Raw genomic sequence first — 14238 nt, 5'->3', positions numbered from 1 at the left:
TATAAAACACGATTTCACTAGGTGTTTTATGAGAAAACAGTGATCAATTTTTTAAATAGTGAACAGAGAATAATTTATGCAGAGAAGAGAGTGAAAATTTTTTTAAATAATGCTGAACAGAAAATAATTTTATGTAAAATCCTAGAAACATTTTATGCAGAAAACAGTAAATAATTTTTATGAGAAAGCAATGAACAGTTTTAATTAATGCAAAAAATAGATTTTATGAATGCAATAAGCAGAGTCGAATATACAGTAAACATGATGTGCAAAGAGCAAATTTTATTAATGTAGAAACAGATTTAATCAATGTAGAAAAATAGATTCGATTATTGTGAAATTCAAACACAAAAAAGCATTCAGATTTGGCATTCAAATTTAGAAAACACAATTTCACTAGGTGTTTTATGAGAAAACAATGAACAATTTTTTAAATTGTGAACAGAGAATAATTTATGTAGAAAATAGAGTGAACAATTTTTTAAATAATGCTAAACAGAAAATAATTTTATGCAAAATCCTAGAAATTGTTTATACAGAAAATAGTGTACAATTTTTATGAGAAAACATTGAACAGTTTTAATTAATGCAGAAAACAGATTTTATGAATGCAGTTAGCAGATTTGAATATATATAGTAAAATGATGTGCAGAGAGCAAATTATATTAATGTAGAAATAGATTTTATCAGTGCGGAGAAATAGATTCGATTATTGTGAAATTCAAACACAAAAAAGCATTCAGATTTGGCATTTAAATTTAGAAAACACGATTTCACTAGTTGTTTTATAGGAAAGCAGTGAACAATTTTTTAAATAGTGAATAGAAAATAATTTATGCAGAAAAGAGAGTGAACAATTTTTTAAATAATGCTAAATGGAAAATAATTTTATGCAAAATGCTAGAAATAATTTTATGCTACTTAATTTTATGTTTATGTTTATGTTTATGTTTATGTTTATTTGTTGATTATCCAAAAACAAAAAAATTTATAAGGAACTCGAGTTTACCAAGCTCGAGTTCCGTATTTCTTAATTTTATGTTTATGTTTATTTGTCGATTATCCAAAAAAAAAAAAAAAAATTGTAAGGAACTCAAGCTTGTTGAGCTCGAGTACCTTAGAAAAACAATACCGAGCATTTTATTTACAAAGAACTCGAGCTTGGTATGCTCGAGTTCCATATTACAAGGAACTCGAGTTTACCAAGCTCGAGTACCACATTATTTTCTTTTATTGCACAAATTCCAAGTCAGTAGCGCCACGGTGGAATGAAACTAGGAACTCGAGTTTACTAAACTCGAGTACCGTTTAGAGCTCGAGTTTAGTGAGCTCGAGTACATAAAAAGTGATAGATTCCCATTTAATTCCGAAATAGTGCTTCTTTGCTATAAATTTCTCAAAATGGTGGTATTTGGCCATTTTTACCTGGAGACATGAGTGGGAAACACACAAAACAGTATGGGTTAAGTGTGCTCACCTGTCGGTATGTTTTCAATCCCGATGGGTGCATTCTTACCCGACGGGCAAGGTGAGCGAATGTATGGAGAGAGGCTTTGGACCTGTCAGACTCTCTAATCCCAAAGGTTGTCTTAATCCCGAAGGGTACACGACTTTGAAAATTCTCTAGGAAAATTCTCTAGGCAAAATATCCCCTATCCGTTCTAAAAGAAGCCAAGAGGCAACAGAGGGATCCGAACCAACCAGAACTTGAAGAAGAGATTTGTGAACCTCTCAATGTTAGAAAATAGAAAGTGAAGTTTGGTGACCTATATCGTGATGATGAGAGTATGAAACGCGTCATTCATCTGCTTCTTACAGAAATTTAAAATGACGTTCAAGTGAATGAAGATAACTATAGAGGAAAGATTTTTCCAACTTACGTTAAAAGTACATGTGAAATGAATAATTGACGGTGCCTTTACATGTGAAAATGACAAGTCCGAGGAGATCGTTTCATGTGATGTGATAAGCTTGCTAGTTGAAAAAGGGTCTAACAAGAGGCTAGCTTGTACACAAATTAGAGGCTAGCTTGTACAGAGCATTTGTGCATTTACTTTTGGTGTTTTGTACTATGGCATTGGTTGAACAACTTCCTCATGTGCACTTGTTGCATATAAAATAACAATAAAGTTAAATTCCCTGCGAAGTAACTAAATAAATAAAACTTTGATAATAAAACATAGCATATTAGATAATATAAAAAGTAAATATTTAATATGAATTGCAATTCAATCTACTCAATGTTAATAGTATATCCAGCTATGGATATATTTATACTTGATAATTATATCTCAAGTTGACAAGTAATTTCTTCAGTATTTTAATTTAAAATATAAAATTTTAACGAAAGCAAGTCAATAAAGAATTGAAATTTTGTAATTAAATGTATTTAATATTACCTTTAAATCCATATAACCAACTTTGAGTGAAAATCAAAACTACCACAATCTCGGGCAAAAGTCAAAAATCGACACTAGGTAAGAATTTTACCTCCAACATTAAAAGTTGATTAAAAAACAACCAAAATTATAGAAATGCTCAAGAAATTGCATGCAATTAAAAAAACAAAACAAAATTTTTTTTTTTTTTTTCTAGTTCCCTTTTTTGAAAAACATGTTGGGTCGCAATTTTTCCCAATCCAACCCAGCATTTTAATGAGTTGACCCGTTTTTCCTTTATGTCCAAAAGTCTTAAGTTCAGCTCCAATATTTCTCTTTGTCAGGTTAATGGATTCAAGTCCAATTATGTCTAGTCTAAGTTAGAGTGGCATTCTCATGGTAGAGAGATTGATGGGGTGCTTTGAATTGCGATCAATTTTTGGGGCACTTGTCAATGGATAAACTTTCGGGGCATTTGTCAATGATTCCAATTTAGTAACCAAATTTAAGGAACAGTAACAAGCTTGGATTTCCTTAAAAAAATATGATAAAAGCTTGTCTGCCTATCAAAAATTGTTTATTTCTTCCTTGTTTGTTGCTACTGAGATAAATTGTGTTCAAATAACCCACCAATTGTAGAGTTTTTGTTAACTTACGGTTTTTGGTTGCTCTGGTTTTTCTTTTGTAGTAAAAACTAAAAACTAACGTTTTCCAATTCAAACATTAGAGAATTTTGCTGCAAGCCCTTTTTTCTTCCATTTTTTTTGGGGGACTTAGTTTAGGCTCAGTGCCATTGGACACTAGACCAAAACCTGACCCTCTTTTTTATGGAGGGGGTGTTCTGGGGTGTTCTATTGCCATGTAACTGTGTAACAGCAGCACTGTATTTCTTCTTTTATGCTCCATACAAAAATTCAGGATTAAGCTTCAGGCGGCACCAAGTTATGGTTAAGTAATTCAAAGCTCTCAATTGGCAACAGGGTCAAAAAAAAAAAAAAAAGGTTTTAGACAGTGATTTGAAATTATAGATCACCAAGTTCAATTTCTTTCATGCTATTAACAATGTCTTCAACTCTTAAGGTCATGAATTGAGCATGCTCCTCAAGATCTTTGAGAATCACGCATAGCTGTTGTCTGTATGTTGCAGTCCGTTCTCTTTCATACTGAAGCTCATCATATAGATCCTTGATCTTCTTATCCTTCTCTTCCTAAAAATAAATTTTACACTTAAAAGGTTAGCTGCTACAAACGAGGATAAAATTAGTAATATAAAAAATATGAACAGAAGCATTTAAAATTGTGAAATATCTACTGAATCCTTTTTAATATTTTAATTCAACTCTATCACAGTCTATTGAGATTACATGGGTTCATTGCCTTTTTGCATGTTGTTTTGTTGCTTAAGTATGTTTCCAATCACTTCCTTGTGAACCTGAGCACTTTTTAATGCTAAGAAACTAACAATTAAGTGCCCCATGTTACTCAGGAACACAATGCAGTGTGTATTGTTATAATTTTCTGGTTTCTAGGCAGTAGGCATGGGTTGTACTAATGGTCCATTGGGAATTACTTTGGGTTTTAATTTAGGTAAGTTATTTAGTTTGGGCTTCAAAGTAGCGCCCAAATACAATAGTCCAATTCTTATTAGGGTTTCAAGAAGTCCAAGTTCCACAGGGAATCAAAACTATGATGGATGTAATGCTTTCTATTCAATAAGGAGAATAAGTTTTCTAATTTTTCAGAAACTATGATGTGATGCCTAGAAATTTATCTTTTTTCTTCTTCATCCTTAAATTTCCACCTACTTGAAACTCCCTTTTTTTTTTTTTTTTTTTTTTGAGAAACAAACACACACATGCACAAGGGAGAAGGAAAGGAGTTTTAACACAAAAGTACACCACAAACTCCACTTAAAAGCCATGATGCCTACTTGAAACCTTGATTTGTCACCTTTAAAACCCTAATATCCAATACTTAACATAAACCAGACATCCATCAAATAGTCCCAAATCCCACATACAAACAGCCAAGTATTGGATTACTGTTCTTGGGTTACAGTAACAGCAACCCAAACCTTAGATTTCGTCTTTGTTTAATATCCAAATCCCACTGTTCCTTTCCCATTAGAAACCCAGTATTCTCTATGATTTTTCAGTCCTTTTTAGAACAAACCCTACCCCTAATTTTTCAAATCAGATTTGACTTTATTCCCCTTTATCCTACACCTTTGTCCTAACTCCTACTTAACATATAACCAAAATTGTATACATTTATCCTTTGCTTCACTAACAGATCTCAATCCAGGAACATTTACCATGGCAAGACTGAAACCAGTGTGGTATGCATCCATTATTTTATATTTGTTCATCATATAGAGATAAGATTTATTACAGCTGTGTGTCTATATAATATAATGTTGACACTTGACAATGAGTTGGCAGCTGCTATGCCTTAATATAATATAAGAATAGCATAAAAAAAAAAATTTAAAGAAAACTGATGATAATAAAAATGAAGTGAATTTGGACCAACACCTATCACAGTCACTGTGGTGAATATTCTCCACCATCTCTCTTTTCAGTAATTTTCTTTTGGTAAGGTTTTTTTCCCCATAAGTCTATACAAAATGTAAAGGTACCTTGCTGACAAAGATGAATTTCTTAGTCAGTGTGACAATATAGTAATATGGCAGTATATTCCAAATAAAATCCCCGAAAGTCCAAAAGCGCGAAGAAAGCTACTATCATTAAAGCACCATGGGTAAGAGCAAACCAATCATATAACTAGAACCTGTCAAGACTGGGCGAATGGAGCAATGAAGCAACAGGTTCAATATATAAGTCCCACTAGGGAGGATATCATCCAGAGATGGACTCAATGGTGGGGTGAATGGAAATAGAAACAAAGGATTGAAGCTTTAATTGATAAAACAGCACTATTTGTGATGACCATTGCTTGCAGATGGATGTGCTTGAAACTTTTCTAGATTCCTGGCTACTCATGATATTAATCACATTGTATTATAACCTCCAAATAGCTTCGTTTAAATTTCAGTTATAGGAAACTCAATATCAATCTTATTCAGTGTAGTCAAAGGCGAGCTGGGCGCTCACCTAGGTGCCCGGGCGAGGCGAGGCGCCACTAAGGCGCCTCAAAGGCTCTAAGGCGAGGCACCTTTAGTGAGGCGCTCACCTTAGAGCCTAGGAGAGCAAGGCGACCGCCTTAAGCCAGGAAAAAGGCGCTAAGGCGAGAGCCTCAAATTTTTTTTTTTTTTTTTATAGAAGTTTGTTGTGAAACCTATTTTTAGACTATTAATTTCAAAAGGCATGCTATAAAACCTATTGTTAGTTAAATTAATTTACAAATTTGTTTTGTAAGACTTATTGTTATATAGAAGCTTATTGTAAAACGTATCATTAGAACTAACTAATAGAGCCTAAACCATGTTAATCCTATATTGAAATAATTTGATAGACCTAATTTCTTCATGCTACACATTGAAAAACACTTCATTATAATATTATAATGCACTAGGTACATATGATTTAAGTTCTATATGTATAATAAATATATTAAGAATTTGGCGCCTTGCTTTACTCAGGCTAGCGCCTTTTTGTCGCCTCATGCCTCGGGCGATACAAGGCCCTGGTGCCTTAAGGTCGCCTTTCGCCTTTGACTACCTTGATCTTACTCAAGGCAAGTTTAGTTTGACCAATCAAGAAATTCAAAATCTTCATTTATAGAATATATATATATATATATATATATATATATATATACACTTAAATTTCAGTTTACATGTTTTCAGCTGATTAACAACACTTGCATGAACAAACACTGAACCACCCTAAGGAATACAGTGAGCAATCTTCATTTTCCCATCAAAATCATGGTTTATGTGCTTTCACATAGTTATGATGTGGGTTACAGTTAAACGAGATGAACTCAGCCTAAAAATTGGCCATCCTATATAAGAAGCATATGAAAATCCTCTATCTCTTGCTTACTCCTCTTTGGCCATCCCGTACATATTGGACACTCATGGCTGCCTGCATGTCCCAGCCTTTTTTCTTTTTGTTGAAAAAATGATGAGACATGGTCAGGACACAACCCGTACCAAAATTTAAAACTAAAAAAAATAAAAATAAAATAAAAGAGCTGAAAGCTTGAAATGCACTGTTTGGTGATCAAAACTTGAAAACCTAACCATAATTTCATTTCTCACTCAAACCCACAGCTGAAACTCGATTTCTCTCCTTCTCTCGCTCTATCTTCTCACTCTCACTCTCTTTGTGACGAAATCAAAGGCAACAGCTGCGACAGCCAACAGTAATCTCTCTCTCTCTCTCTCTCTCTCTCTCTGCTGTGTGTGCTGTGTCCTAACACCCAAATTTATCAGATTCCAATGGACTTATGATTTCAAATAATTTGAGATGGATAGACTTATGCTTATTTCTCTTCGGTTTGTGTTGTGTCCTAACTCCTAAGTTTACTAGATTCCAATGGACTTATGATTTCAATTAATTATTATCCATTATTGCTCTTTTATTGACAGATTTTTAATATTATATGAAAAATAAATTCTTAATAATATATGAAAATATATTTGATAATTACTTACTATGCATATCCCCGCCATGTCGTGTCCTAATTTTTCCGAAATAGCTATATTGCCATGTCATATCTATGTACGTGTCTGTGCTTCCTATCTATAGAGTCCAATTGACAAAAAGCCCTATATACCAATAATATTGGACAATCACTAGAGGGTGTAATTCTCCCAGAGGATTTCAAATAAATTTCTGAGCAATGATAACAACTAAATTATAGCAATTCAAAATAAGACCACTAGAAGCTTATAAAGTAATTTGAAATCAAATTAATCTATCCATACCATATATTTTAGTTTATGAGTCATCAGACATACCTCACTAAGTATATTGACAATTGGCAGTTCACCAGGAAAGTTACAATGAGTCATTAGCTTGTGGTTGTGCTCTCGGACAAATTTGGTAACGACCCATATACTGCCATCCCGTGCTGCCAACCTGATCATTGCTTTGCACCCTTCTCTCGTAATTGGTCGTGGAGGAAGAACCCTGTCATTTCTAAGCGTATGTTTTGCAGCACGGAAACCTTCTCTCGAGCAAACAAAGTCCCTCCCTATTATAGCCATGTTCTTTAGCGAGTGTCTAATCCGATTTGTTCTTATGGTGAAACCCATACGCTTAGCATAATCATAATAGAAATCCCTTGCACCATCTAACGAAGAAAAAGTCATCCCAATACATGGTTCCAAAATTTCCGCACTTAAACCCTCTTCTGACCGTTCTATCATACCTAGGTGATCATTCACAACATTATTTAAATTACAATGCTGCAACAGCCCGTCTTCTGTGGCTTCATCACATTCACCAGAGTTTTCTACAATTTCATCATCAAAACCACCATCACCATCTAGAAAGTCATGCATACCCGCAATGCCCGCCATTACATTCCTACATAACGCAATATTCAACTAATATCTCCACTCTCAAAGAGTACGGATTTTGCCTCCAACCAAGGTAGACACTAAACATTTAGTTCATATCTGCATATTCATTTGATCACAAGTACCAAATATGATTCAACTCCAACCAGCATTACATAATTAATATATTTAAATAAGTAAATAAATAAAAACCCTCTGATAGACCTGGAAAATAAATTTTAAACTAAAATAAAAGCTCCAAAACATCAAGATCAAACAAATTCAACAAAAAAAATTAGCAATCAAATGAGGAATTTGCCTCAAACAGGGAAAAAAATTGGAATTCACTTAGTTTCTATGCAAAACTTTCAACAATTTTCTTTTCACTATTCTTAGTGATCTACAATGGTGAACTTGGCAAGAATTACCTATCATGTTAATTTATTCTACTATTCTTAGTCATCTAAGGACTTAGCTTAGATTAATTAACAAACAAAGAGACAAAACGTACAAAAGAAGAAAAAAAAAAAACTTACTATTATGACATTAGATTAGCCAAACATTCACACTAGTTTAGTTTCCCCCTTAACTAAGTTCTGTTTGGATGCTAAGAAAATAAAGTATTAACAGAGTGAAATGAAAAGGAAACGAAAACAATTGGAGCTTACTTTTACATCGCAAAGTGTAAAGTCTGAAGTGAGAATTGCATTCTGTTCTGTTTTGTTTGAAATTGATTTTGAGTTTCTGTCTTTCTCGGTGCAACTGCTTCACTCAGTTCATAACAGCTGACCGATGAGAGAGAACAGATCTCGAGGAATTGGTGATTTGTGATCCAAAGGTAAGTGCGCTAGTATGGACCAACAGCTGCGAAGCATGATGGTGTTATTGGATTATTATGGATCGTGAAATTGGGCTCAGGGAGTGATTGTGTATCGGCCTATTTTTATGTTTGGGCCGTGGCCTGTGAGCATACAATATAAGTAAAGGGAATGGATTTATTCACCCAAAAAAAAAAGGATTTATAGTTGTTTTTTTTATCTTTCTTTCTTTTCTTATATTTTTCTTTTTTCATTTTTTTCAACTTTTGCTAGGACAATGGGATTTATTATTTATATATACTTATTAAAAAAATATAGCTAAATTCTATCTGCAAGTTCTGAATTAAAGGATTGCTACCCTCCTTTGTTTTTTTTTTTTTTTTTTTTTTTTTTTTTTTTTGGTGTTCTGTACAATGAAAATTATTATAAAACATTTGTGATTAACAAAAACAAAGCCCAATAAAATGAAAAACTTTTTTTTTTTTGGAATTTCAAATACTAAACAAACCATAGGAATAAATTCGACACAGCAAAAATCTTTGCCAATAATAACTTTTCGCTATTCATAGTACACACTCTCTCCACAAATCGACTATGGATCGTCATTGACTAAATTATTGATCGATCATTAACTTTTTCTTAAATAACTTATTTTCATCCCACAAACCAGTTGCTTTACCACTTAATGTTTCAAAACAGATTTCAAATTTGGGGTCTATTTTTGCTTTTTATGCTCCTTATAAGTGACCCAAAAATTGAAAAAGGATTCCCTATTTTGTCTGTTTTTGTGAATGAAAGTTTTGGTTTATATAATTATTTGGAGTTATAAAAAATATTAATGAAATTTAGTGAAAACTAAACAATAAAATTTGTAATCTTGCTCTGTTTTAACCATTATATGGTTTGTTTTGCACCATTAATCTTTCAAAGATTAAAAGGTAATTTCAAATCCTATAACACCACACACCCAGTTGGTCTCTTTAGTGTTGCATTGTGTTGTCCTTATTCTTGTCACATTACCGAAGACTGGCAGTGGTAGATTTGGGTTTTTAGCAATGATACCAAATTTTTAGTTTCGAAAAGAAAACAGAGAACTCTGCCAGGGGACTGCCTCCATTTTGAGGCCTGAAGAGGAAAGGTTTCCCACATCAAAATAGAAATTCTAGTCATTACTAAAACTTAGCTAAAGCAAAAACGTTATCTAGAAAATATTTTCCACCAAAGTAAATTGATAGTAAGCAAAGGTTAAAAAGTTAAAATGATCTATGGAGAATTTTTCTTTTTTCTTTTTTCTTTTTTTATATATGAAATATGTAGAAAATTTTCAGACTATGGACAAAGTTGCATGGCATCAAAGCTAGGAAATGTGTACAGCTTTGAAATGTTTTTGTTGGAGATTATTACAAGTAGGAAGGACCTAATGATAGCAATTTTTAAGAAAGGCTTGACCATCATGGTTTTACCAAGATGCACTAAGAAGTAAGAACTGGAGTTCTTTGCTCAATGAAAATTCGAAGAAAGATGTAATGGCAGGATTATGTGCTATTAGACAGAAATATCTTTCGAGTTTTAAATGAGCTGATTGCTTACTGCTCAAATTTACCATACAAATGAACTGTACTCAACATAATTTCAATTGTATCTACTAATATCTAGTACCTCAAAATTATTAAGAACTTTTTCTTATCTATATATTGTTTCCTAACTTGACTTTTTCTTCCATTCTTTTCTAGTATCAAAATGCTACAGGTGTAGAAAGTCTAATCAAAATAGTATAAACAAGGGAGCAAATCAGCACATGGTGAAAAAAGCCCGAGCTCCATTAAATCAATACTGTTCTCAGCCACAAAGAGCAATAAAAACAAGCACAATCTAACAAGTTTATTGATATGAATTGAAAATAGGTAAACAGTAATTGGGTGTGGATAAGCTCGTAGGTCTGAAGTCTAAAGAGACCTTCACTCTTTTCTGTTTCTTCAACGAGAATGATGAGAAATCAACCCAGAATGCATAGTAATTCGCAGTACATACATATATATCAAGTGCTACCTATCATATCCTCAAGAAGTTGTCCAATAGAGTTGAACGAAGATCCACCATCCATCAAAGCTTTTCTGGCTATCTCTCCCATCTCCTTCACCTTCTTCCTAACCTCACTATCGTCCATCACACGTCTTACAGCTCTCTCTATCTCATCAGCCATCACAAGATCACCACCACTCTTATAATCCAACCTCAGCTCCACAGCTAACCCCATCTCCTTCACCATCCTAAATGCATTAAGCTGTTGCTCAGCATATATAGGCCATGTTACAATAGGCACACCATACCACAAACTCTCCAATATGGAGTTCCATCCACAATGAGAAACAAACCCTCCTATTGCTTTGTGAGCCAAAATCTCCACCTGTGGTGCCCATCCACTACATATCATCCCCTTCCCTTTGATCTGATCCAAGAAACCTTCTGGCAAGACATCATCGGAAGTGGGTGACCTCAAGCACCACAAGAACCTACGCCCACTACGCTCTAGCCCAAGAGCCATCTCTTTCACTTGGGTTCCACCAAACCTCCCCATGCTTCCAAAGCATAGAAACACCACGGATAATGGAGGCTGATCATCAAGCCATTTCATGATGTTGTCACGCTCGGCCTCATCCAAAGCAGGATTAGGTGGACCCTTGAGGCCAAGCACTGGTCCAACCGTGTAGACTGGAGGGGTTTGACCATCTGAAAGTGAATCAATAGCATATTGCTCCAATTCTTTGAGCGTATTTACTATAATTCCCTTGGTGTCCCTGAACCTTTGAGCAAACTTCATATAAGCTGTGTAGCCACCATCTTTGTCAAGCACAGCTGCAGGCAGAACACCTGTAGGTAATGGGTTGAGTATCCCTGGGATTAACAATTCAGGATCTGACTCACTAAATTCATTGCCAATTTGGTTATGACGAATTGGAAGGTAGAGCATAAAAGCAAGAAATCCTGCGTTAGAAGTGAAGAACAAATAAGATGGGAGATTAAGTTCTCTGCCCACATCAATCATGGACGTGCAAACGAAGTCAAGAATTAACCCAACAACAACTCGGGATGAATCTGAGTTAGAGTTGGAGGAGACAATATTTGTGACAGTATCTTTGACATTAGGAATGTTATTTTCTATGTAGACGGATATATAGTTTAAACGTGATTTCAAAAGCTCCGATGGAGGTGGGTTGACTTGAGGGAGATGTATGAGTTGGATTCGAGGTTGTGTCGCAGTGAGGGATTTGGTGTATGCATCTGAAAAGGGATAAAGGGAAAAGTCGAACTTCATGGAAAGAATAGTGATGAAAAGTCGATCATCTCGATCAATTAGGCGCTTTGCAAATTCAAGTGTCGACACCAAGTGACCAATTCCTGGGGCTGGAATGACGATCAGCTCTGCTTTCTTCATATCAGCACTCTGATCTATTTTTCTTCTTCTACTTTACCAACTCTCACACCCTCACAGACTCACAGTCACGTTATCCCACATTTGACTTCCCTTCTTCCACAAATTTTACTCCCTCTTTCACACATTTTTAATTACTAGCATTGGCTGCACTTGCGACCTCCAATAGTGAGAAAATTAATATAAATTTTGTGTGTGAAATTGTGAATTTTGACTCATTTAATTTGATTATATTAAAAAAAAAGTCTAAAAATATAATAAAATATCATAATATTTTCATAATATTTTTATTTTTAGGATCCGAATAGATATATTTTTTATTTTATTTAAGAGAAATGCTACATTCATAACATTTTTAGAACAAATTGTAAATAACAAGTTATTATTGGTTTTAAACTGATAACATTGTTATTGTTATTCTCAAACAATTTATTTTCAGTTGTGGTTGGTCACAGTCTCATATTTTATTATTTTATTTCGACTTGTAAGAAATTGATACTTCAATATTTATAAAAATATTGTGAAATTTGTTGTGTCGGTATAACAATATATATGCCAGCTTACATAAATATTTAAAAGAAAAAAAAACACAAACCGATTACTGGGGAAAAAAAAAAAAAACTTTAGGCTCGGTAGAAATTAATGTTAAAATGTTGTGGACTTAGTATTTTTTTATTTGATCTATAAGAAACTGAGATCTCAACAATTGTGAAAATATTGTGATAATCATAAGTATTGTAACACTTTCTCAAAACATTTATTTTCAGTTGTGGTTAGTCACAGTCTCATATTTTATTATTTTATTTCGACTTATAAGAAATTGGCACGTCAATCATTGTGAAAATATTGTGAAATTTGTTGTATCAGTATAACAATATATGTACCAGCTTACATAAATATTTCAAAGAAAAAAAAAAAAAAAACTTTAGTGCTATCCATCAATAATAGCTTACCTATGATTTGTTGTGAAATTAATATTAAAATGTTGTGGATTTAGCATTTTTTTTTATTTGATATATAAGAAACTGAGATTTCAACAATTGTGAAAATATTGTGATAACAATAAGTGTTGTAACATTTTTTTAAAAATATTTATTTTTAGTTGTGGTTGGCTACAGTATCATATTTTATTATTTTATTTCGACTTGTAAGAAATTGACACGTCAATAATTGTGAAAATATTGTGAAATTTGTTGTGTCAGTATAAAAATATAAATGTCAACTTATATCAATATTTTAAAGAAAAAAAAAACTTTAGGCACTATAACTACAATGCCGGTTGAATAAACAAAAGGGTTGAAAAAAAAAGAGGACTCACGAAACCAAAGCACTGTTGCAACTACAGTGCTATACAGTGCCAACACTCTGGATGCACAGTATTGAAGCATTGTAGCGGCATATTATAAAATATTTATTTTCAATTGTGGTTGGCTACAGACTCATATTTTATTATTTTATTTCGACTTGTAAGAAATTGACATGTCAATAATTGTGAAAATACTGTGAAATTTGTTGTGTTAGTATAATAATATAAATGTCAGCTTACATCAATATTTAAAAGAAAAAAAAAAGCACAAACCAATTACTGAAGAAAAAAAAAATTAGGCACTGTAAAAATTTAGGCACTGTAGCTACAGTGCCAGTTGAATAAACAAAAGGGTTGAATAAACAAAAAAAAAAAAAAAGATTCACGAAACCAAAAGCACTATTGCAGCTACAATGCACTCACAGTGCAAAAACACTGGATATACAGTGATATATATAAAAGGGAAAAAAGTACAAACAGAGGACTAAAAAAAAAAACTACTGTAGCTACAATGCCGCTTGGTACTATAGCTACTATTCAAAACTTGTAAAAGAAATAATAATAAAAATAAGACAAAGTGGCTAACCAAAATGGAATTGAAGATGAACAGTGAAAAACGCTGTATAAACAGTGCAAAAATACTATAGAAAAAAGAGCACAAATCGATGGCTGGGAAAAAATAAAAATAAAAAATAAAAAAAGCGATAAACAATACATATTGAACAAACTAAAAGTACTGTAGTTTTTACACATTCACCCAACAAGTGTCACAACATTTTCACAAAACATTTATTTTCAGTTGTAGTTAGTCACAGTTTCATATTTTATTATTT

The 14238-nt window shown here is 33.1% G+C and overlaps 2 protein-coding genes across 2 annotated transcripts; both read right to left on the bottom strand.

Moving 5' to 3' along the window:
• Positions 1-3304: 3304 nt before the first annotated feature.
• On the bottom strand, positions 3305-8697 carry LOC115989434 (protein FAR1-RELATED SEQUENCE 5-like). Its single transcript, XM_031113118.1, has 3 exons — positions 8517-8697; positions 7306-7968; positions 3305-3586 (listed from the first exon to the last, which is right to left on the bottom strand). Exons 2-3 carry the CDS (start codon positions 7867-7869, stop codon positions 3401-3403), a joined length of 750 nt encoding a protein of 249 aa, XP_030968978.1. The 5' UTR covers positions 7870-7968; positions 8517-8697; the 3' UTR covers positions 3305-3400.
• A 1768-nt stretch (positions 8698-10465) lies between these two features.
• Positions 10466-12211, bottom strand: LOC115989427 (UDP-glycosyltransferase 71K1-like). Its single transcript, XM_031113109.1, has one exon. The coding sequence runs from the start codon at positions 12100-12102 to the stop codon at positions 10705-10707; it is 1398 nt and encodes a 465-aa protein (XP_030968969.1). The 5' UTR covers positions 12103-12211; the 3' UTR covers positions 10466-10704.
• Positions 12212-14238: the final 2027 nt, after the last annotated feature.

Source organism: Quercus lobata, chromosome 1 (genome assembly GCF_001633185.2).
Source record: "Quercus lobata isolate SW786 chromosome 1, ValleyOak3.0 Primary Assembly, whole genome shotgun sequence".
In the NCBI taxonomy this organism is placed as follows: Eukaryota; Viridiplantae; Streptophyta; class Magnoliopsida; order Fagales; family Fagaceae; genus Quercus; species Quercus lobata.
This window is presented reverse-complemented; position numbering and strand designations above follow the sequence as displayed.